The sequence below is a fragment of the Trametes versicolor genome (assembly GCF_000271585.1).
Source record: "Trametes versicolor FP-101664 SS1 unplaced genomic scaffold TRAVEscaffold_7, whole genome shotgun sequence".
Classification (NCBI taxonomy): domain Eukaryota; kingdom Fungi; phylum Basidiomycota; class Agaricomycetes; order Polyporales; family Polyporaceae; genus Trametes; species Trametes versicolor.
Genome location: NW_007360327.1, coordinates 1,949,684 through 1,972,751, shown reverse-complemented (window position 1 = coordinate 1,972,751; position 23,068 = coordinate 1,949,684). Strand labels below are relative to the sequence as shown.

General features: G+C 60.8%; 8 protein-coding genes across 8 annotated transcripts; 5 read left to right on the top strand and 3 right to left on the bottom strand.

The window, feature by feature from the left end:
- Window positions 1-468: 468 nt before the first annotated feature.
- On the bottom strand, window positions 469-2,451 carry TRAVEDRAFT_72771 (uncharacterized protein; the record flags this gene model as incomplete). Its single annotated transcript, XM_008041646.1, has 4 exons — window positions 469-578; window positions 633-1,023; window positions 1,082-2,243; window positions 2,303-2,451. 4 exons carry the CDS (start codon window positions 2,449-2,451, stop codon window positions 562-564), a joined length of 1,719 nt encoding a protein of 572 aa, XP_008039837.1. The 3' UTR covers window positions 469-561.
- Window positions 2,452-2,629: 178 nt separating this feature from the next.
- TRAVEDRAFT_59342 (DnaJ-domain-containing protein) lies at window positions 2,630-4,069 on the top strand (the record flags this gene model as incomplete). Its single annotated transcript, XM_008041645.1, has 5 exons — window positions 2,630-2,654; window positions 2,708-3,059; window positions 3,118-3,353; window positions 3,411-3,506; window positions 3,562-4,069. The coding sequence occupies 5 exons, from the start codon at window positions 2,630-2,632 to the stop codon at window positions 3,915-3,917; spliced, it is 1,065 nt and encodes a 354-aa protein (XP_008039836.1). The 3' UTR covers window positions 3,918-4,069.
- Window positions 4,070-4,135: 66 nt separating this feature from the next.
- Window positions 4,136-7,800, bottom strand: TRAVEDRAFT_169786 (uncharacterized protein; the record flags this gene model as incomplete). The annotated part of the gene is made up of 6 exons (XM_008041644.1): window positions 4,136-4,482; window positions 4,543-5,291; window positions 5,349-5,943; window positions 6,004-6,663; window positions 6,777-7,430; window positions 7,528-7,800. 6 exons carry the CDS (start codon window positions 7,798-7,800, stop codon window positions 4,441-4,443), a joined length of 2,973 nt encoding a protein of 990 aa, XP_008039835.1. The 3' UTR covers window positions 4,136-4,440.
- Window positions 7,801-9,503: 1,703 nt separating this feature from the next.
- TRAVEDRAFT_150424 (oxalate transporter) lies at window positions 9,504-11,557 on the top strand. Its single transcript, XM_008041643.1, has 3 exons — window positions 9,504-9,798; window positions 9,861-9,989; window positions 10,413-11,557. Exons 1-3 carry the CDS (start codon window positions 9,509-9,511, stop codon window positions 11,209-11,211), a joined length of 1,218 nt encoding a protein of 405 aa, XP_008039834.1. The 5' UTR covers window positions 9,504-9,508; the 3' UTR covers window positions 11,212-11,557.
- A 1,392-nt stretch (window positions 11,558-12,949) lies between these two features.
- TRAVEDRAFT_59339 (uncharacterized protein) lies at window positions 12,950-13,632 on the bottom strand (the record flags this gene model as incomplete). Its single annotated transcript, XM_008041642.1, has 1 exon — window positions 12,950-13,632. A coding segment is annotated over exon 1 (369 nt), but the record flags the coding sequence as incomplete, so codon positions are not given.
- A 3,219-nt stretch (window positions 13,633-16,851) lies between these two features.
- TRAVEDRAFT_125849 (uncharacterized protein) lies at window positions 16,852-17,990 on the top strand (the record flags this gene model as incomplete). The annotated part of the gene is made up of 2 exons (XM_008041641.1): window positions 16,852-17,145; window positions 17,190-17,990. The coding sequence occupies 2 exons, from the start codon at window positions 16,852-16,854 to the stop codon at window positions 17,988-17,990; spliced, it is 1,095 nt and encodes a 364-aa protein (XP_008039832.1).
- An 819-nt stretch (window positions 17,991-18,809) lies between these two features.
- Window positions 18,810-19,589, top strand: TRAVEDRAFT_80225 (uncharacterized protein; the record flags this gene model as incomplete). The annotated part of the gene is made up of 1 exon (XM_008041640.1): window positions 18,810-19,589. A coding segment is annotated over one exon (780 nt), but the record flags the coding sequence as incomplete, so codon positions are not given.
- A 545-nt stretch (window positions 19,590-20,134) lies between these two features.
- On the top strand, window positions 20,135-23,029 carry TRAVEDRAFT_169778 (uncharacterized protein; the record flags this gene model as incomplete). The annotated part of the gene is made up of 9 exons (XM_008041639.1): window positions 20,135-20,353; window positions 20,416-20,747; window positions 20,800-21,145; window positions 21,199-21,351; window positions 21,414-21,548; window positions 21,597-21,729; window positions 21,783-22,096; window positions 22,161-22,464; window positions 22,524-23,029. 9 exons carry the CDS (start codon window positions 20,135-20,137, stop codon window positions 23,027-23,029), a joined length of 2,442 nt encoding a protein of 813 aa, XP_008039830.1.
- Window positions 23,030-23,068: the final 39 nt, after the last annotated feature.

The window sequence follows — 23,068 nt, the reverse complement described above, 5'->3', positions numbered from 1 at the left end:
ACGATGCGCCTGGGGACGCAACCGACGACACGCCGATAGCGGAGCAGCAGCTCGTCGACGCGCTCTCCTCTCTCTCGAAAGAGACCGTGTGGCGGGTCAAGGGCTTCGTGCGCCTGGAGCGCGGCCTGCACATCCTCAACTGGGCTTTTGGGAGGCACGAGCTGACGCCGTTCGACGACGATGCAGACAAGCACCGAGGGTCCATCAAACTGACGGTCATGGGCGAGCGAGGGGAGGTAAAGAGGGCGGCGCGGAAGTTGGCCGAGAAGATCGGAGCGCAGATGGTGTAGAAATGGCCGGATGTATGACCAGTAGACATGTATAACATCGGGGCTCGACACTGTCTCCTTAGCTTGTACCACACGAGTTTCGCACGTAGAACATAAATGTTTGAGGAAGGCATGGCGATTCAGGTTCGGAGCAACTCAAGGAAGCATTAGAATCCATGTATTATTCCAGGTGAGTAGGGATATCGAAGACGGTGTGATTAGTAGGGAAGAAATCCTGGGTATCGACGCACGTAAGGTGCGTTGCATCTCTAGCACCGTAATGACCACAACCTTAGAAACGGAGGTGGGCTGCACACTTCATTAGCCAAACAGAACGCCAGCAACATGCAGTGCAACACTCACCATCTATGTTGGTGATCGCGTCCAACTCCGAGTCGAGCAAGAAACGACGAACACGCTCTCCCTGGCTAGCAGAGATCGGCTGCAGCGTGAGCTGGCTCTTCCCCTCACCGTTCGCGACGCGGTACCAGGTATAATCCGCCGGCGCGCAGTCGTATGCGTCCTCGTACCACGTATAATCGTCCGCACGCCCACCAGGAGCGCGGCGCCTCGCCGCCCACGCGATGTAACGTAGACTCGGCATGACCTGCATGATGCGGTCTGGGAGCTCGGCGAGAGTCTGAATGTCGTCCTCGTGCCATGGCGCGTCCAAAGAATCGGCAGTCGGGGGCTGCGGGGCCACGATGCGGAGGCAGACGAGCGAGTAACGGCTGAGGCTCTTGATGAATTCGCTCTGGAACACTGGTGATCAGCCACGGACTGTGAAAGAGCTCATGATGTAAGTTACTCACAACCCATCCCGGCTCGTGGCGCCGTTCCCACGTATGGCAATGCACGTCCATGAACCTGAGCCGAGGCGCGGCACGGGGCATCTGCTGCCAGTACTTGAGCCACACCGCAGTGTCCATGAAGCAGTGTAACGCGACGCCGACGGGAGATGTCTCGTATATCGTCCTGCGGAAAGCCCTGAGCTCCCGCGGGTAGCGGCGAAGGTGGAGCAGGTGAACGGGATGCCGAGCGCACTCGAAGGTCTGGAGTTCGGTGACTGAGAGACGGCGGAGCGGCTGCTGAGGGGACCGTCTCAACTGCGCGCTGTTGACATGCTGCTCGAAGACCTCTAGGTTGGGGAAGGTCTTGGCCACGTCGATCTGCGGGTGCCACCAGTGCACGGAGAGGTGTCGCACTTGAGGGAGTGGCGTGTGTATGCTTCTCAGCTCCGGAGAAGCCGGAACCGCTTTCAGGTCCAGATCGAGAGCGTGAAGCTCTTGTACGGAAGAGAAGGTCTCGAGTATCTCGCGTATCACGTCGAAGACGCGGTTCGCCTCTGCGGGGGATTCGGCTCTGACGGGGGATATGTGGAGGACGCGAGGACGACTGCGCATGCTGGCAAAGACAGGCAAGATGTTGCTGTCAACGTCGGAGAGCTCGAGTCTGACTATCCTGGTCATGGAGGCCATGGCAAGTCCAATGCGAGGGTCATGCTGGAGGAGCGGTGCGGTGTGCTCAAGGCGAACGTGTGATAGGTTGGGCGCGACCTGCAGGATGTCTCCCACGAGAGACGCGAGCGAGTACTCGTACGTGTTCTTGGGAAATGTCCAGTTGGGGTCATCCTGCCAGGGCCGCTCGATGAAGGTGGAACCGAGTATAGTCAAGCTGCGAAGGTATACAGCGCGCTTCGGCACACCTGCCAGCAGGTGATGGTGAAGACGAACGAGGTCAGTGCGCGAGCGGCAGACGAGGACGGCAGGGACGCGGTGGACAGCGAAGTCATGAAGCCGGCGGGCGGTGAGAGCAAGGTTGAGCGCGTCGCGTCCGCGCACATGTGACGCGAGCTCAGCAAGAACGTCGCCGTTGAGTGCAAGCAGGGCGAGGGCGGTAGAGGGGCTAGCCGACGCGAGAATGTCGCACATCTTGTCCAGAGGAGCGCGAACGGGGGAGAGAGCGCGGTCCGACCTGCCAGCGCAACGAGGTTATCGGACCACTCGGTTAACTCTCTCACAGGCGAAGCGTACCCATTGTCGCTGCAAACAGCGTCGCATTGTGGCAGGAGGACAACCTGACCGACCGAGAGGGGCGAGAGAGCTTCGCAGCAGCCTCGTGGAGAGAAGCAGGGCTCGTCGAGGTCGCAGGCAATCAGCTGGGAGAGGTCGGCGGAGGTCATCGCGGCCACGTTGGTGTACGGAGGCAAGCCATCTTATCTGATAAGATGGGGTCGCCCATTCCAGGCACAGCGCGCGTGGCCCAGTCCGCGACGCGACGCGCGATCACACAGGCGCCCGTGATGCCAAAGGGTCGGCCAAGAATCACATGTGGATTGCCATCCGTTCTGCTCGACAACCATGTTCTCGTATGTCTGGAGCTCAGGTAAATCACACAACACCCTCGAACATATCCATGCTCTGACACACGTTCTGCAGCCAGCACATATTTCCACCTGCCCATCGACGAAGACGACGACGAGAGCAGCGCCGCCCCTCCTTACCGCACCAAACACCTTCCCTGGCTATCGCCCGAAGGCACAGACTCTGACGACTCCGACGACGCGTCCTCCGCTCCCTCCGGCTCTTCCACACCCACCGCATCCTCATCCAGCCCTCCCAAAACCCGTGCAGGCCCCGCGCCACCTCCGAAGAGAAGCAAGGCGGTAATCAACGAAATTCTCGCCCAGGAGGACTGTTACGCCGTGCTCGGCCTATCGCGTTCCTCCCGAACAGACAGGGCCTCTCTCCGGCGCGCCTACCTCTCGAGAAGCAAGGCCTGCCATCCAGAGTGCGTCCTTCCCTGCTCCCTGTCTTCCTTACTCGCTAACCAAGCATGATCCACGCAGTAAGTTCCCGGACAACCCCGAGGCTACTCGCGCGTTCCAAAAGGTCTCTGTGGCGTATGACATCCTCTCCAAGCCAAACTCGAAGCGCCTCTACGACTCTCGCTCGCAACAAGCTCCATTCGACTTCTTCGCCTCCCGGTCCTTTCCCCAGGCCGAGGAGACGTTCCGCAGCGTCGTTATCGGCGTCTTCAACGACCTCCTCGATGGCGACCTCGAGATGGTCCGCACTCTTCTCTGTGAGCTTAACTGCACCAAAAATAGCCGTCCTCAGTCGCTCATATCTGTCTACCCAGGCGCCGTCAATAGCATGAATCCATCTCTCCAGCTCGGTGAGGAGGGCATCAACTCCGTACTCATGACCCTCCAAGCCATCCGTACCCGCGCTCTCAGTATGTCCTCTCGCAATCTCCTTCACCTACTCATTCACTCACTCCCTACCCCTAGCCTGTCGAACATGCATCCTGGCACTCCACCACGAACTCACCCGCCTCCTCGAAGTGCAACGCGCCTTCCGCCAGCTCTCCTACTTCGACCTCCGCCGCCGCTCCCACCTCTCCATTCAGATCGCGCGCCTCACCCTCGGCCTCCCCATCGCGCTCGAAGACGCGCTCCGGCGCGAACGACAAGTCGGCGACGGCGACGCAGACGACGACGACGACGCGGGCCGCGACGGTGTCGGGGACCCTGCGTCCCGCAGAGCCACTGCCGCGCAGACCGCGCTGCTGAACCGCCAACTGTACGGCCTCCTGCGGACTATCGTCACTGTACTCGAGCGCATGGAGCGGCTCGTCGAGAAGTAGCCCCGGTCGCTGCCGTCGCTATCGTCTTCGCATACACTACATTATTGTTCTCCTTATCCACACGGTGCCCCGTCGCATATGCATCTCTCACATCGGATCCAGCCAGCATACTTACCATAGATATCCCCTCCCCTCTCCCTACTTTCCTTCCCCACCCACCACGCACCTTAGAGCGCCGGAAGTGTACGCATATAACGGGATCATGTACCAGGTCATGTAACGTCGAATCTACTCGTATTCACCTCATCGAATTCGCCTCAGCGATCTACGTACTGAACAGGCGGGTCACAGACAAACAGGGGATAATAAGCTAAACAGCAACAGCATCGAGACAGGCCCCACGGGCGCAAAAGGGGAACTATTATACACATCGCGCCGCTCTCGGCGAGCGGAGAAGGCGACGCGGAATAACGGGGGCGGAATAAAAGCATACAGTATGGCACACAGCGGGAGAGAAGACGGAGCTAAGAAGATACAAACGATGATACACTGTCCACCCTCCCCACCTCACGCCTCCCCACACTCACCCCTGCGGCGGCGGGCCGAACTGCCCAGCGGGCCTCTGCTGCAACAAAAGTGCGTCAATATCGTCATCCTCCTCACACACACCAGCGTAAGCACTCACCCCGTTCGCCGTCCACTGCATCTGCGCGGTCGCCACCGTCGGCGAGATGCTCTCCTTCTCCTCGAGCACGTACTGGTCCTGCGCGCTCTGGTACCCGTACGGGCCCATCCCCTGCACGTTCCCGTTCGCCGTCCCATCCTGCCCATTATACAGCGGGTAGAAGTAGAACTGCGGCACCTCCGGCATCTTCTGCCCATGCCCGTTCATCTCCCCGCCGCCCGGTCCCCCTCCCCCACCCGGCGGTCCCCCGCCCGGGCTGCCCTTCACCGCAGGCGGCGGCCCAGGCGGCACCCCGTGCGAGCCGTACGGGCTCGGGTGGCCCATCCCGCCGTACTGCGCGGGGCCCATCTTCGGGGTCGCGGGCGCCTGTCCGGGCTGCTGCCCGCCCTGTGGCTTGATGCTGCCCTCGCTGTCCCAGTCCTGCTCGGAGAGCAGCATGGGTGCGCCGGTGGGGGCGACTTGATGCAGGTTCGCGTCGAGCACCTTTTCCGCGAGCTTCGCGATGAGCGGGTGGCCGCCCGAGAGGTCCTTGCCCTCCCAGCGCCAGCGGAACGAGGGGAGCATGTCGAGCGCCATCCAGACGTCCTCGAGCGCGGTTTGCTTCGGGATGACGTCGCAGCGCGACATGTGCCCGTAGAGGATGACCATCGCAGCGATGTGCAGCGGGATCGGCGCGACGAAGAATGCGATGTCGGGGTACCGGATGAGCTGGTTGTGCACGACGATGATGTTGTGCGAGGTAACGATCGCTAGAAGACACGAATATCAGCTTGTGTGACCACAACCCGCAACTGATGCTTACTGACCATCAACGAGCGCACGGTGCCTCTGCGAATACTCGAGCTCCTTCGAGCTGAACAGCGCACGGAGCAGCAGCACCTTCGTGATGCCGATCTTGAGCATCGTCAGGCCGTCGTCCACGCCGATCTTCTGCACGAGCGACGTGCGTTTCTCGATCAGCCAGTCCTCCGTCCCGCCAAAGTACCACTTGTAGTGGTCCGGCAGCTGCTTCTTGTACAGCACCATGCTCCGCGTGATCCTGCTCGCATGGCGGATGATCGCGTCCGCCGTCTGGCGCGTCGGCGCATACAGCGAGTTTATGATGTCCGCCTGGATCTCCGCAATCGGCGCGCTCAGCACGAAGTGCTCAGAGATCTCCCGTCCCTTACCGCGCGTCGGGCGTGGGGTGTTCGAGTCCGATGGCGCAATCGCCAGGGGACGCCCGAGCAGGATGGACGTGCCGCGGTCGTGCACGAGCACGATCGCCCAGAGCCGGATCCGGAGCTGGCACTCCTCGTCGGAGAACACGTTGTCCTGCGAGGTCGGGTCGTGGTGCAGCCCGAGCTCGATAGCGAGCCGGACGAGGCTGCCAATCAAACGCCACAGCGTACGGCCCTGTCGCTATTCGGGCGTCAGTCGCGATGATCATCCGACCGGCTACAAGGCGCGATGGCTGCTCACCTCGGTATACAGGTACCAGTGCAGCAGAATGAGCGCCTGGAGGCTGGAGACCGTGACCCGGAGGTCAGGCTTGACGGCGAGCGCGAACTGGAAGAACTCCTCGTGCTCCGGCCAGTCGGGCGGCATAAGGTTCTTGGCGGTCGATGCGGTGGCGCCGACGTTGTGACCGCCGCTGTCGACCTTGCTCGCGCGGTGGTTGAGCTCGCTGAGCGTACCGAGCGCCATAACCAGGTACGCGCTGCAAACAAAGCCCGGGTCATGCGGAAGCAGCTGGCCTTCATACAGCGCGTTGAGCGTGTTTTCGAACTCCTTCTGCAACAGGACCGGGCGGTGGAAGTTGAGATGCTCGAAGTACGTGGTCGTGATCGCCCGCATGGTCTCGCGGGACTTGGGCAAGAATATGGGGACCGTCTGAGTGTTGTTCTGCTGACCAGGGCTGCCACCGGGACTGGCGACGGGCGGGGAAACGAGGCTGTTGCGGCGCATCGACACAGTCACCCATTTGTTCGCGTCGCGCGGGAGGGAGGCGGGCTCCCCAAAGGCGCGGTCGCGGCCCGAGATCAACGCGCTTGAGCCCACCGCGAGGTCCTCTCTGTCGGCGGGAGGAATTGTCACGTCGTTCATGATCGCACCTGACACACCGAATGTCTTCGCAAGAGCCTAGAAGAGGTCATAGTGTCAGAACTGCCGCCCAGTAGACGCGAGAGGGCTTATCGCTCCCCCTATGTCCCCGACCCGCTCACTTCGACGCAGGGCGGGAGGCAAGTGGGGACGCAGAGGATTTTGAACGGACAACTTGCCTGTGTGTTAGACATATCATGTGAGTGCGGGTCTTGACCTGGGATCTCATGCGGGGAAGGGGGCCTCTGGGGCATGCCGTGCGGAGGTGCCAACGGGTGCTGGAATGGAGGGGGCATGCGTGGGTCATACCCTTGAGGGGGAGGTCCGCCCTGCATCTGCATGTGGGGTGGGGGAGGTCCGAAGGGGCCAGGAGGAGGGTAGTGCATAGGCACAGGACCAGGGTACCCGCCAGTCATCATAGGCTGTCCAGGATGCGGAGGAGGTGGTGGTGGTCCAGGATAAGGATACCCTCTGGGCGAATCCATGGGAGGGGGAGGACCCTCGGTGCGCAGAGGAAAGCCGCGATTCGGACCGGCCTCTGGTGAGTTGGGCGCGAATTGGAAGGTAGAAGAGATGGCATTGTCGCTAGTGTCAATGTCAATGCCCTCGCGCGCGAGAACGTTGTCGAGGTCCTCGAGGGTGAAGCCGGGGTAATGACGCCTGAGAAGGGCCTCGCATTGCAGCAGTTGGCGCTCGATGCGTTCGGTGTGGCCGCGAGGGGTGAGGGTCTGGCGATGGCGGTCTTCCTGTTGGCAGACGGTGCCTGCGGTAGCACATGCAGTACACCGGGGATGCTTGGAGTCGCACTGCTCGAGGAGGGGACGAGGAAGGGGAGGGGGAGGAGGGGCGGATGTTAGCGGACTCGGATGGGAGACGGGGGATTTGCCGTCGGTGTCGCCCGACGGGACTTGCCTTGATTTTCTTACTCCTACATCGTGCGCACGCCTCATGCGAACGCCTCAAACGTCGTGGCTCGGCCGGATGCGAAGCTTCTTCACCGTTCTCGTTTCCCTTTCTACGCTTTCTGGGAGCGGACTGTTGACCTGGGTGCGGAGAGTGTTGTTGCTGCTGCTGGGGCGTCGGCGGGGGCTGCTGATTTGGATCGATCTGGAGTGCGGATTGGAGAGATGAGTGGGCGAGGTTGAGTTCTGGGTGAGGTGGTAGAAGGTGGGCCATGGCCGGGGCGGGAAAGGGACGCGAAGGAGAGGGAGGAGGGCGAAGGAGAAGGACTGAGGAGGCCGTTGTCAGCGCCCGGACGATGGCCTCTGCCTTGGTTGGGCGATGTAAATATGTAAGGCGCGCCCTGGCCCAGCGTCTCTCCTACAACCTCCGCCGTCCAATCCCGCCCTCCTTTCTCTCCCTCCCTCCCCCGCCCTCCTCTCCTCTCCTTCGCCACCTTGTTCTTCCTGCTGAACACGCCGCCAGATCGCCACAGCCTGCCTCCCGCAACACACACGCTATCTGTCCGCTAGTTGCCTCCCCTCGCTTCCGCCTAGCGAGGCTGCTCAGCCAATCCGACGCTGGAACGGGTACTCATCACATCTGTCGACCACCCCAGCCTTCTCTTGCCACTTCCAGGAAAATTACAATGCAAGCTCTATGTCTCACGTCACCACCGCAGGCCGTGTCCCAGTACTACACCGCCCTCCTCGTCCTGTGCTTGCTGCTATTCACACCCAATCTGGTATCTCTCTAGCCAACTATTATCGCTGCGCTGCGCTCACTGGCCATATGGTACCCAACTTCAATGCGTCTACCATACCCGTCACTGTTCCGACTCAATCACGGACATCATCCGATCGCTTTTCCGGTGCAGCTCTTCCTTTGACATTACCTTGACATACCAATCAACTCGCCGACGATGCCGCACACCATCCGGCCACCTCCTGACACAGCGGCCTATGATGGTCCGGTGTATCTACCCAACCTCTAGTACCTGTGACGTCCTGCGGTTCCTTCGTTTCATCTGCTCCCTCGTGCTGCTCCGATCCCCTCTACCCGTAAACTCTGGCTCTTTACAATCGACCTCCGGCTTGGAGTCGCTTGCTCGACAAGTATTTCTTTCCGGTGCGCCAAATGGCATATCAAACCATGAATATATGTCGTCGGTCTGTGTACTCGTCTACATATAGTTCGCGACCTCTGACATGCCGCCTAGATCTTCAGAAGCAAAGTTTGAGATGATCACGGTTCTGTCCGGCTCAACCGCCCAGGCACCTCAACAGGGACAGCATGCTGTGAGCCACCGTGTACAGGACATTTCTCACATGGCCGAAGCATCGAAGTAAGGACAACGGGGGGAAACTTGTTGCTTTCGACCTTGGAGATAAGTTAGCATCAGCTGTGCCCATACCGGCGTTGTACGAGGCTGTAACACATATACCTTCTTAGGCCTAAATTGAAATCATTTCCGTGTCTATTGATGTCGTCGGTTCATGCAGTACTTGCAGTGTATGTGTCCGAGTCTTTGCCCTCTGATCATGTTCATGCTGAGCGTCGAGACGTCGAATGTCCGCTGCCGCCGGGATATATCCGACTGTCGACGTCATTGATTCCCGGGCGTCTGTGGCTGCGTGGCTGACTACGCCCCGCCTTGTTTCGGTCGTCTGCAGCGAGGTCGACGAATGCAATACGGACGCGAAAACCATCCGGAAAACATATGGTCGTGGTTTGGGCCATTTTCGGGAGTGAGCGGATGTCGGGGTCGGGCAGGCGGAAAGGAAATTGAGAAAGTGGCTCGACGGGCTCGGGACGGAGGAGGGGCTGTCGGCCGGGGAACATTCCCACGCGCAGCTACGCACTCGTCCTCCGCCGTCGCCTTCTCCGTCTCCTGCAGCTTGTTCTCTTCCTCCTCTCTCGCTTTTCTCTTCAAGCATCCCGGGAAATGCTGCAAAGTACTGCACCCGACTACACTACGCCCTACACCGACACCGTCCCGGACGACCGCTCGGCATACTCGATGGCGACCGTCCACGACCCGCCCAACTCGCCCAACGCCCGCACCTCCCTCCTTTCTTCCAATGGCTCCGACGCAGGCTATGGTGTCGCTACGCCCTCCACGCCCTCAAATCGTAGACTGATATGGAACGCTACGCTGAAGATGGGCGCGATATTCTTCATTAGCACCGTGCTACTTGGAGGCACCCTCTGGCTCGCCTTGCCTACTTTGGAAGAGTGCGTTCCAGTGCCGCCTTCGACCAACCACATACTCACAGCGCTCTATCGTCGCGTAACAGGCAGGATAGACCGACGCTCAAAATCCCAAAGAGCTTTGCGGAACTCCAGGCCCTCAATGTACTCTTGAAGAAGTACCGTGATATTTATCCTTACAGGATCGTGATCTGCTATGTGATCACATACTTCTTGTAAGTCACTCCTCCCAGTTTTCTTGCAGCAACTCTGTGTCAAGAGCAGAGTATGTTTTACTATTACATGTTCCGCCGTTCGGTGGGCTGCTGCGCACTGAGGATGCTGCAGGATCGCTTCGTTCCCCCTGAGACCTCAGGCTTCAGCGCTCAGCGGTGTGCATACACCATCTTTCGAGACCACCATGGCCGGCAGTCCTCCCTCGCAACAGAGTCTGGCCGGGTATAGTGAAAAGGTCTGCGTGTCTTCTGCACACGTTGCAATGCTCCCGGCGTTTGGGGAGATGTTGGCGCGCGCGCACTTGGGAAACGTTGGAGGCGTTCACATCAGCGGACATACGTGAGGCATAAAATCCGCTGACATGCTATTTTCGACCTATCATCGCACCCGCATTGTGCACAAATGCTGACGACCTGTTACAGCCTTCAAGCCTTCTCGCTACCAGGGTCTATGTACCTCTCGATACTGGGCGGCGCCGTCTGGGGTGTCCCACGTGCCCTCCCGCTCGCCTGCGCGTGCGTGGCCACTGGCGCAACACTCTGCTACCTTATCAGTGCTGCGCTCGGCCCTGCGCTACTCACTATGCCACGGTGGAAAGCGAAGCTAGATGTCTGGGGCGACAAGCTGCGCGCGCACAAGGACGACATGATCTCCTTCCTCATCGTTCTGCGCATTGCCCCCTTCCCGCCGCACTGGGTCGTGAACGTGATCTGCCCGCACGTTGGGATCGGGATTGTCCCGTTCTGGATCAGCACGTTCCTCGGTATCCTTGGCGTCACTGTCATCCACACCACAATCGGCGGCTCGCTCGACGACATGACCTCCCCGAAGGACTTCCACCTTATCTCGTGGAAGAACTTCCTCGGGCTCGCGGCTATTGTCGTGGGCGTCATGATCCCCGTCGGGCTGCGCTACTACTTCAAGCGCGAGATTGCGACCGTCGCCGACGTCGAGGCTGAGGCTGAGGCGGCTGAAGCTGAGGCGGAGGGTGACCGGCTACTTGCTGAAGGCCCGCGCGCGGACCCCGGGAAGGGCAAGGCGGCGCCGCTCATCGCGTTCTCAGACGACGAAAGCGAAATGTACACGGACGACGAGTCGGACGAAGACATTATCCTTGAAGCGGGTCCGTCGCTGATTATCAAGTACGACGAGAACGAGCACAACGCGACGCCGAAGGCGGAGCCACGACCAGACGCTTCCAACCAAGAGGACCTGTTGTAATCCGCGGTGCCGGCCCATCGCATCCCGCCTTCCTCTTTTCCGCACGTAACGACCTCCGGCCAACTGGCCGTCACGATCACACCTATCTATCTATTCCATTGTAGACTGTCTGCGCTCTCGCCCGCCTTCTCCGTGTATTGTATGCTAGACAAGGCCCGCCACGCCCGTCCGAAACCGCCTTATTTCCCCCGCGTGGCCACCTCGTCTTATCTCCTCCCACCCTTCCTTCACCCCCGTCCCTCCTTCGCCCCTTCCGCCCTTTGCTTCTCCCGCCGGATAATCACTGCTTCGACTCGACGGGCCTCGCGCACGCACCGGACACTCCCCTCGTCTCGTCGCCCTCTCCCCTTTTCGTTCCCTCTCTTTTTTCTGGATCGTGTGTACATAAGTGTACAGCTAGGTAATGACTGTGCTTGTCGGAGAGTTGTATAAATATAACCACATACAAGACCCATAGCTCGAGACCCCGCTCCGTTCGCCGTCATCGTCCTCCGCCTCCGCGAGCCTCCCCACTACGCTGGCGCCTCCCACCCTCGCCGCATGACGGTGCTACCCCGCATTCGGGTTGTGACTTTGGGCTCGCTGTCCGCTGGCATACGCCCGTTCTCGCGGGGACGACGATCCTCGATATCGACACCGAACCCGGGCGCAATGTCACGCTGTACGGGGCGCAGCAGGTCAGCCGCCGCCAGGCCTCAACACGAAAGCTGGACGCCTGGTCGCAATTTCCCAGCGGCGACCCGCATGAACGCTGGCTTCTCTCCGCGTCGACCGTCGCAACCATGACGCTCGGCATCCCGAGTACGTCTTACCAGTACTGGTAGACGACCGTGACAGGCCCACCCACGCACAGGGGGCGTAGCGCCAATGACATAGGCATCCCCGTGGAGCTCGTATTCTCGTCAAATTTAAGCTCGAGGCCGAATATAGATCTCGACAAATTTACATAAAGTTGTAGATTAGATACGCGCTCAAGCTCCTCGGGGCGGATGCACCTCGGAGTCTGAGCTCGCTGAGCTCGCCAGTGACTTCCCGCGATGCGCCCAGCACATGGCACCCGCATGCGCGCACTCTCGCGCCCCCGCACCGACACAACGCGCACTACGCCAAGTATAGGCCATACCCACCGCCCAACAAAAAAGAAAAACGCACGCACCGAAAAACGCTAGCAGCACTTGCAGAGTTTCGCGCCCGGCCCCTGGCCCTGGTCCAGGCCGCGCCTCCCAGACCCGGAGTCGGACCACCCGCAACGTAAGGTTCAGCCCAGCGCCAGCCCCGACGGCGAACTGCAGCTTCGCGCTTCCTCGCGGGAAGAGCCACACCCTCGGTGGGCTGGCAGTGGATAAGTTTTGCACCTCGGGGGTGGACAGGAAACCCGCGCCCCGGGCCCGCGCGCAGAAGGCACCCCGGAGCGCACACGAGGCGTGCCTCGCGGGTCCCGGGACGGGGCGACAGGTTCGGGGGCGCGAGGGACGTGCACGGGCAGGAACCTGCGGCGTCACGGTGTGCCAGGTGCGGGCAACTGGGTGCACATGCGGCAGCGCGGGCCGCAGTGGGCGCAACGCTGCACTGAGCTGCGATCGCACTCGTTTCCGTCGAGGACGCTGGACGGGGCCGTGGCGGAGGGGCTCGGGCGCGCGCTGGCCTAAGCTCTGGCCCTGAGGCGCAGCGGCGCCCACGAACATCGGGGACCGGCGTCCAGGATGGCTCGGCCGTCAGGAAGGGAGATGGGCGTGACGTTACGCACGGGTCGAGGCGCGATGGACAGGGACCCGCGCGATTGCCTGGTAGTCGCTTCGATGCTGTTGGGCGCGCGGGGAAGCACCGTGACGGTGACGGCGACGACGACGGGGCGCGCGCACGCTGATTGTGATATCCCCAGGGTAATGCGGGCCCGGCGGCGGCGAGATGGCGAGTGGAAGGGCGAGGCGTGCAATGCAGCTGGTGCGGCAAGTAGCGGTAGGGCGGCAGCGGGATCGAGAGTTGCGAGGAGCACAGCTTGTGGAGGGTCCGAGCGCAGATGCGGCGGGGCGTGACATGCCTCGCGAGATAATCTGCGCGGCGTAACGTGGATTTTAACCGAATATGACTGCCTCGTGATAGACACATGCTGTCATGGAACCGTGAACGCAATAATGAGATGAACCGCTCGGTATTCGTGACGCACAATTATTGAAAGCCACCGTTATGATTTTTGTTTGTGTGTATTTCTCACTCGATGCGTACCGGAGAAGTTGTGATACAGCAGCACCCGGGGACCGCCGCGGTCGACACTCGAGCGGTGACCCCATCACTCGAGAAACGACGTCAGCGTCCCAGTATGCAAAGTTCACCGTTGCCGCCGGCATAACGGTGGGAACGCCACCAGGCGAGCCGCATCTGGGGAGTGCGCATCTCAATTCTCGGGAACGCGCGCGCATCTAAAGCCTCCGTCGATGTCGCACGCAGCACGCCGTCCGCGCGCGCACAGCGACGGGGGCTTCCGAGGGGCCCGCGGTCCGGGAGGCGATGGCCACGCGTCAGGACATACGCCCGCAGCTCGCGAGCTGTACGGGCGGGGCGGTTATGGGTCGGGGAGCTCGAGTGCTTGAGGCGGTAGCGTCCGCGCGCGCGTGCGCCCCGGTGCGGCGCGATGAAACTCGAGACGCGACAGAAGTGACAAGGGCGGGCGGCAGGACATTGCACGAGCGACCACTTGGCGCGGGCTGTACAGCATCACCGCCCGATAGTCCGTCGGGCCTAGCATCCGCAGACGGAGGACGCCCCGGCAGGATAACTGGTAGTGAGGACCGAAGGATGTGGGTACAGATACGCATATCTGGAACGGTGAACTGGCTGGGAGGACGGAGAGCGGAAGCGGAGCGGCCGATTATTCGCCGGAAGGGCTCGGAGGACGACGGCCTGTGAACTGGGGGGTCGCGGGGAGGGGGAATGGATGTACGGGGGAGAAGAGGTGCCAATGGGAGGGGGCTCTGAGGAATTGAGGGAAACGTCCCGAGCGGTCAGATGTCCTTTGGCATGCGTGGTGGCGAGATAGCGGGGGGTACGTACGGCGAGGACTGGTGGGAGACGGGTGCAGACGGACAGCAGGATGCACGGCGTCGAGGGAGGAGTGTCCAGGCGCGGAAGCCATTGGCCACAGCGCTCTCCTGACCTTGCCCTCGCCGTCTGGAAGAGGGAGAGCGTGCTCGATCCGGCACTGCTCCCTCCTCCGACGATGCGCGTCTAGCCACCCCAGACGCCCGTATATGCCATATATGGGGCGTCACATCCTATCGTCACAGACAGTCACAATGGCTATAACCCCTCCCTGCACCACACCTCTCTGCGAGCACAGAAAGATTTTTCAGTCAGGGAGCGGAGGGGGGCGACACGGACCTCAGGCAGAGAGTGCGCCTGTGTGGACTGGGGGCATGGGTCAGGAGAGGCAGAGGAGAGGAAGTGAGGCGCGAGAGAGACGCCCGTTGAAGCTCCGCCACAGATTTGTGTTTGAGCGTGTATACCGTTATTCAGGGCTTCGCCGAACTCACGTTGCCCCCGACCGCTCTTCCCTCCCACCACCACCGTCCTCCTCGTCCTCCCCACTCCGCCCCTCCCCCCGCCCGACTCCTCCCCTCCGTCGAGCGCATCCGTCCACGAGCAAGCCGCCCGCCCTACCCAGCACCGCCGCCTCGTGCGGTTCCTCGGCCCACCCACCCGTCCCGGGCCCTCGCCCTCCTCTCCGCCCTCAGCGCGTCTTCCGACTCTCCGTCCTCCCGCATCCACGCGCCATCGGCCCCTGCGGCGGATCGCAATCCCACCCTCCCAATGTCCATGTTTCCCAACAACCATCTCGTCGGGCAGCCCGGCATTCCGCAGCCACAACCTCAGGACCACCAGCAGGGCATGCCCGGTATGCCTATAGACCCCACCCGCATGTGGCAGATGCAACAGCAGCAGCAGCAACAGCAGCAGCAGCATCAACAGCAACAACAGCAGATGGCTCAGCAGCTCAGAGCTCAGGCTCAGGCTCAGGCTCAGGGGAACGGGACTCAGCAACAGGTGCGTCGATCGTTTTTCGCATCGCAGTCTTCCCATCTCGCACGCGCCGTTTTCCTTCGGATCCAACACCCTCGTACGACCTTATTCCGTTGTCCTCGCAAAACCCTATGCGTCTCTCGATATCCGCCGGTAGAGTATGCAAGGCCACTCTCCATCGCTTTCTCCACCGCCTTAATCTCTATTCAGGCATTTACTCACGCCCGTCTGATTATGTCATCATGCTGGGCTGTCTCGCCTCCGCTGTACGATTTAACTAATTTCTCTTCCATCCTGCTATAGATGCTGGACTTCCTGCGCCAACGTGGCGTCCCTTCTGCTCAGACTCAGGCCCAGGCTCAGGCCCAGGCAATAGCGCAACATCGCCAGCAACAACAGCAACAGCAACAGCTATCGTTCGGCGGCATGCCTTTCGGCGCTAACAACGCGACGCCATTTCCGCTCGACTCTTCCCACGGCCTCCAGCCTTCGCAGCAACAATTTGGCAACGCGCAAGCCGCTCAGAACATGGCGAACCCGTTGCACATGCAGGCGATGGGGCGCAACACGAACCCGATGTTTCCGAATCAGGGCGGGACCATGCGCCAACTCGATCTCATGCTCGCACAGCAGCAGCAAAACCAGAACGGCGTGCAAAGCGCGCAGGCTATGGCCGCTCTCCGTCAGTTGCAGCAACAGCAAGCTCAACAGCAGCAGCAGCAGCAGCAACAGCAGCAGCACGCGCCTCAACAACAGCATGCTCAGACGATGGCAGGCCCCCAGGGGCTCCCTCCAGGCTTCTTCGGCGGCGCGATGAACGCACCGGCCAATATGCAGCAGGCCATCCGCCAGAACGCGCTGATGCAGCAACAGCAACAGCAGCAACAGCAACAGCAGCAGCAGCAGCAGCAGGCGCAGGCGCATACGGGCCAGGACGGTCAGATGCAACCCCAACCCCAGCAGGGGCGCCTTTCGCTAGAAACCATGCAGACTCAAGTGCTCAACCTGAGGACAAGCGTTCAGCAGGCCGAGAACCGCCTTAGCGCCCTTATAGCGCAGCAGCAAATCACGGTGGGGAACGAACGGCTGGAGGCGGAGATCCACAGAGTTAAGGAAGAGATCAACACTCGCCGTACTGCGCTCGACCGCATCATGCTCCTCGTGAAGCAAGTTGCCGCGGGCCGCGCTAATGCCGGTGCACAAGGGGCCATGCAGAATGGGATGAACATGTACGTTCCAAGGGGTATGTCAAAGGGTTTTCTGACTGACAGTGGCGTTCGCAGGAACTCGATGGCGACGTCTCCCGTCCCTCCTCAACGCGTCGCGAATGGTTCGCAGAACCCAGCTCAGGTCGCGTGGATGCAGCAGCAGGCGTCACCTGCCCATCAGTTCAACAGCCCTCGCCCGGGACCCTCGGGATCGCACCTCATGCCGAACGGAAACGGCCAGCAGCCCAACCTCCAGATGAGCACGCCACAGCTTCCGCCGCAGATGATGGCGTCCCAGCAGAATCCCCACATGCGTACGGTCACCACCCCTCTCCAGGTGATGAACGCTGGCGCCACGCCCTCCGGTTCACAGCAACCTCAGAACGGGATGTCGAGTGCTTTCGCGAACGCGGGCATGGGTGGACAGGGCGGACAGCCCGCTCAGAACCCTCAACAGTCTCAGCAGCAACAGCAGCAACAGGCACAGGCACAGGCGGCAGCAATACAACAGCAGCAGCTCGCGCTACAGCTTCAAGGCTTCGTCCTGCGTCCGATGGCTCAAGAGGCGTTCAAGGCAGTGTACAAGAGCTGGCTCGCGAAAACCCCGAAGGACCAGTCGCTGCTCCTCTACGAGAACCGCCAAGTAGACTTGTATCAGCTGCATTGCGAGGTGATCAAGTCTGGATTCCTCAACGGAGGCATCAATCGGGTAAGCATCGTGCATCACTCTTCGTAACGAGTCTTGTTACTGAGCAAGCGCAGGCGGAGAGCGACCTATGGGCCATCATCGGTGCGAAGCTCGGTTTCGTCAACATTCCTGGCACGGATACGGAGCCCGCTCGTTCCGGGCCTGCGTTCGCCCATCGCCTTCAGGCCATCTACAAGGAGTTCCTGCTCGGGTTCGATCTCCAGTACCGCCAGTCCATGGTCCGCCGGGCTCAAGCGCACCTAGAGCAGCAGCGGAAGGCAGCCTTAGAGAACGGCCTTCAACAACCGCAGAACCGACAGCCCGCTCCCGCCGGTGTCCCTGCTCACAAGCCCGCGAACGAGGTGCCCGAGCCCAAGCTGATGGGCGACCTCGTCAGCTATTCGGTCATCCCCGCCGCCGAGCTCCAGCGTCGCGGCGTCCCGCACAACGTCATCCAGCTCGTCGAGCAGAACCGCGTCAAGCTGCGGGAGATGCACGACTCGCAGCGCAGCTTCCACAACGGTGTCGAGCAGAACTCGCAGAACGGGCAGAATCAGGCCGGCGGCATTCCCCAGCGGAACGTGTCGAACCCGATGATGGAGATGCCGCAGCAGAACGGGATGCCTATGCAGAACGGGATGTCTTCGCTCGGCCAGCCAAACGGTCAGCAGATGCACTCGCAGGGCCCTAACCATGGCATGGCCGTACGCGCGATGCCTCAGATGGCTCCCGCCCAGCAGCAGCAGCAGCCGGGCACGCTTCAGATGCGGCCAGTCCGGCCTTCCGCAGCTCAGCAGCAGCTCGCGTTGGAGATGGTGGCGAGGGTGAAGGACGAGTGCAAGGGTAAGCGAGATGGCACATTTTGATGCACGAAGATGCTAATGGCGTGAACAGGCCAAACCTTCGGCAATCGTAGTATCGTGGTGCCCGACGCTCAGCGTCTGGACTACAACACCTCGTTCGAGCAGCTTTACCGTCTCGTGTCGGAGCTCGACCAGAAGTTGCACCATTACGCATGCGTCATGAAGGAGGATGCGATCAAGAAGCTGGTGGCTATGGTAAGTTCACTACGCACTCGTTTTGGAGACTAGAAGGTTAACATCGCATAGGTCCACGCGGTGCAACAGCAGCGCGACCAGCTCAGCAACGGCTCACAAAGGTACTTCCTCCCGCTGGAGACGATCAAGCAAATGATCCGGCAGGTGCAGTCCGCGGCGGATGCGTTCAAGTCGTACGTCTTGGCTATGACGCCGCTCGGACAGGCCGCGGGACAACAAGGTCAACAAGGTCAACAAGGCCCGCCTGGTCCACCCGGTCCTGGTCCACAGGGCATGCCCCACGCCGTCCCCCAACGGCCACAAATCCCTCAGAACCCTCACCCGCCTGCTGTCGCGCACCCCGCGCCATCGGGCTCCGCCTCCTCCCCCATCGTGGTTTCTGCCGCGACACCGATCCAGAAAAGGCCCACGCCCAAGCCTATCGCCGAAACTCCCTCCGCCCCGACTCCCTCCGCATCCGCCGCTACCCCCGCCGCGAGTGCGCCCACCCCGACGCATGCCGTCAGCTCCCCGCAGACGCCGAAGTCGCCCAGGAACAAGCCTGCGCCGAAGCCGAAGCAGCCACCAAAGCCGCGTAGAGTGTCGAAGGTCCCTCCATCAGCATCCGCCGGTCCTTCCGCTGCGAGTCCGGCCGCGGACGCGAAGCCCCCAGCTACGCCTGCGACACCAGCGAGCGCGCCTACACCAGAGTCGACCTCGAGCTCCAAGCGACAGCGCGAGGATGAGCCTGCGACGCCGTCGACTTCTGCCGCCGCACCACCCGCGGCTAAGAAAATCAAGATGGAGTTCGATGAGCCACCAAACGATGTCCTCGCCAAGCGACAGGCTGAGGCAGACGCAGTGAAGACCGACGAGGAGGCCATCAAGTTCTTCGAGCAGATGTCGAACTGGCTCAACCAGGTGACGAGCGAAGACGACGGGCAGGACAGCCTGAAGACGCACATCGCCGACCACCTAGACGAGATCTTGAAGGCGTACCCAGACATGTCCGACGACAGCGCGCTATCATCGCTAGCAGGCACGAGCTTCCTCGACGGCATCACCATCGGGAGCTCGTCGCCACGACAGTCTGCGGTGACGGTGGACCCCTCAGATTTCTTCGACTTCACATCCTACGGGCTCCCGGAGGAAGACTCGGGGTCGAAGGCGGCGACCCCGGACCTTGTGCAGGCATCGTCGTCAGTCGGTCCTAGTCCAGGATCCGCGTCGGAGACTGAGGCGCACCCTTCAGCCTCTTCCAGCACGGATACGGCGAAGATTGCTGAGCCCAAGAGCGAGTCGAACGAGGACACGATCCCGCAGGAGCTCTGGCGGGCGTTCGACGGCGGCGAGTCGGCATTCTACAACGCATCGGACAACTGGAAGTGGGACCAGCCGATGCCGGCGGTAGAGCAGCCATGGGCGTTCTACCCGTCATCATAGTCCACTTAGACGGAAGGAGAGGAGGGATGGGCAAACGCAAGGCGTCGGACGGACTGGCCGCCCCGGCCTGGTATTATCTCGTAACATATTTCTCTGTGCTTTTAGTCTGCGTCTCGCCGTGGCTTGTCTATCTCCCCGCTCGTCATCACAGTATAAGGATCCGCGGTCTCTCATCTCATCGTGCACCTCTGTCGTCGCATATGTTGTTGTTTCTTGATTACATTAGTCGTGTGCGCTGTGTATTTTTACCCCTCGTCTAGCATGCTATCGATACCTTGCTGCTGCAGATTACCTAGCACGCAATCTTATTCAGGCGCGATAATTGGCTTCCTCGACCACTCCATTTCGTCTGACTGCCTGAGCTAACCGAGTGAACGCGGAGGGAGCGGGAGGGGCGCGGACTAAACGGCCCGTCAACTCCGCAATGGACACTACGTTATGGGCGCTCGAGAGATGGACGCGCTCTCCGCGCTCTGCTCTTCACGCCCATCTCACGCGCCGTATCTCCCTGTGATACCCTACACACCATCATGGCGGCGGTGAATCTCAACATGCTGGCTGAAAATGCCTCCAGGCTGGGTATGCGTTTGCAGGAAACGTTCTCCGAACACACAAGGGACCTCGCGATCGCGCGGGGCTCCGGCTCAGCCTTCCTTGACAACCCGGAGGAGAAAGTGAAGAACATTGGGAAGCAGCTCGATTCTAGTAGTGATAGAGAAAAGCTTGAGGCAATGAAGAGGCTCATCGCGGTACGTCCGCGAGTATATGTGGACCCACGCAGTCCCTGCTCACATCCATGTCTCCCCCGCAGCTCATTTCGAGAGGCCGCAACGTCTCCGAGTTCTTCGCGCAAGTCGTCAAGAACGTCGCTTCGCACAACCTCGAGATCCGAAAGCTCGTGTACATCTACCTCCTCCGCTATGCCGAGCAAGAGCCCGACCTTGCGCTCCTCTCAATCAACACTTTCCAGAAGGACTTGTCCGACCCCAACCCGCTCATCCGCGCCATGGCCCTCCGCGTCCTCTCGGGCATCAAGGTGCCCATGATTGGCAGCATAGTCGTTCTCGCTATTAAGAAGTGCGCCGCGGACATCAGCCCGTACGTGCGCAAGGCAGCCGCGCTCGCCATCCCGAAGATATACCAGTCAGTCTGCCGTGCCCCCACCGTCCTTCGCACGCTCACTCACTCGGCGCAGCTTAGACTCCACACACCAGCCCGAGCTCATCAGGATCATATCTACGCTTTTGAAGGACCAGTCCCCGCTCTCCATCGGCAGCGTGGCCATCGCCTTCGATGCGGTATGTCCGACGCGGCTGGACCTGCTGCACCAACACTACAGGCGGCTATGTAGAACCCTCATCGACATGGACGAATGGGGCCAAGTCGACCTCCTCAACCTGCTCGTCCGGTATACACGCGTCATGCTGTCGCGACCTATACCCTCGAGAGACGCGAACGCAGCGACACCATTCGAGGTCGATAGCGACCTAGCGCTATTGCTGACCTCGGTCGAGCCACTGTTTCAGTCGCAAAACCCGGCTGTAGGTAAATGGGTATCAGTGACTTGACAGAGCCCTCATTCATGACTTACCAGGTTGTACTTGGCGTCGCACGTGCATTCTACTACCTTGGACCGTCGTCTGATCTGCCCAAAATCGTCCCGCCCCTGCTGCGCTTGCTGCACATTTCTCGGGAGATTGAACGCGTAGTCCTTACCAATTTGGTTTTGATTTCCTCATCACTCTCCGTGAGTCGCCTCTATGGTGCGCGTGGTAGCGTGCTCACCGTATACGCCCCATCGCTTTCTAGGAGGTTTTGGCGAAGTCTTACACGCAGTTCCTGGTACGCGCGGACGACCCACGACAAGTCAAGAAGGACAAAGTGCATCTTCTCCGCTCCGTGATCAACGTGGAGAACTATCCATCGCTTCTCCGAGAGTTTATCGTGAGTCATGTCCATGTACAACCTATGATATGCTAAAGAATTTTGCAGTGCTATGCAGACGATGCAGACGACGATTTGGTTGCAGAAGCGACCCAAGCAATTGGCTACATTGCGCGCATAATTCCAGAGGCAACGCAGCAGTGTTTAACGGCCCTAATGGCGTTCATCCAGAGCAAGCATGGTAATCCTCTCCGCTGTATATACTCTGCGCCATCGCTCACGTTAGTACGGCAGATGTGATCGTCGCCAACGCCGTCCTCGTTTTGAAGTCGCTAGTACAAATCCGCATACAGCAGCAACAGAACGTCATCGCCGCCGGCGGGCTACCACCACAGACCTTCTCTCCGCTGGAGATCATCTCCCGTCTCGCCCGCCGAATCGATGACATCCGCCATCCCAAAGCGCGAGCGTGTGTGGTCTGGTTAGTAGGGCAGTATGCGGTCTCCCCGGCTCCTGCAGAAAACGGGACTACATCTGCAGGGCCCGAGGGCATCGCTCCCTGGGCCCCAGATGTTCTACGTAAGATGGCAAAGTCATTCATCCAAGAGGTGAAGCCTTTCTTCCCCATTTTTGTCATCCGTTTTCCGCCCTGACCGCATGCCCCTCGAACAGACCCCCGTCGTAAAGCTGCAAATTGTCACGCTCGCGGCGAAGCTCCTAGTGCTGTGCCCGACCGACCGGACGATCGGGCTTCTGTACCGTTACGTGTGCTCGCTCGCGCAGTACGACCCCAACTACGACGTGCGCGACCGCGCGCGTATGTACCGGGCGCTCCTGTCCAGCGTGACCGCTGGCCTGTACGGCGAAGCCGACTCAGACCGCGAGGACGTTGGCGGCGTGGTCCTCCGCCGTGAGCAGATCAAGGTCGTCTTGTTCGAAGGAAAAGCCAGCCCAGATGAGGACGTCACCAAAGACGGTAAGCTTACTCGCCGCAACGTTCGCTCTACCATGCCGTTCGCTCACACACACTTACAGAGGACGACCATGGCCGATTCGGGTCCCTGGCTGCTCTCACGGGGCGTTGGACGGGCGGCGACGGGTACCTGCCCGACTGGCTGGAAGAAGGCATCGACTCGTCGCTGCGGGATACCGAGGCGGACATGCCGCAGGCCCCGGTGTACGTGTCCCAATCCTCCTCTGCTGCACGCTCGATCGGCCCGTCTAGTCGCGCATCGCCGGTCGTCCTCACGCCCACGGGCGGTGTGTCCCCCGCAGGCTCGATCACGCGGCCGGACGGCGGCAAGGCAGCGTACATGGATCTGGACAAGTTCTACGAAGACGCCGAGGAGGAAGACGAGAGCGAGGAGAGCGACAGCGACGAGGAAGACGGCGAAGAAGGCGAGGAGGACACCGCGAGCGGAAGCGGCGAGGAGGACGCCGGCTCAATCGAAGGCGAAGACCATTCCGAGCCTGGGAGCGATGACCACGACGACGCTGAGGGTGACGGTCTGCTCAATCATGTACAGGGTACAACACAGTAGTTTACAACACTAGTATATACAGCAAAAAGACATTATAGG

What these genes read in the sequence shown, in the direction of transcription:
- TRAVEDRAFT_150424 (XM_008041643.1), top strand. Translation starts at nt 9,509, where the DNA reads ATGCTGCAAAGTACTGCACCCGACTACACTACGCCCTACACCGACACC. An exon ending in GCCTTGCCTACTTTGGAAGA is followed by an intron (nt 9,799 to 9,860) that starts GTGCGTTCCAGT and finishes GTCGCGTAACAG; the next exon opens with GCAGGATAGACCGACGCTCA. An exon ending in TATGTGATCACATACTTCTT is followed by an intron (nt 9,990 to 10,412) that starts GTAAGTCACTCC and finishes GACCTGTTACAG; the next exon opens with CCTTCAAGCCTTCTCGCTAC.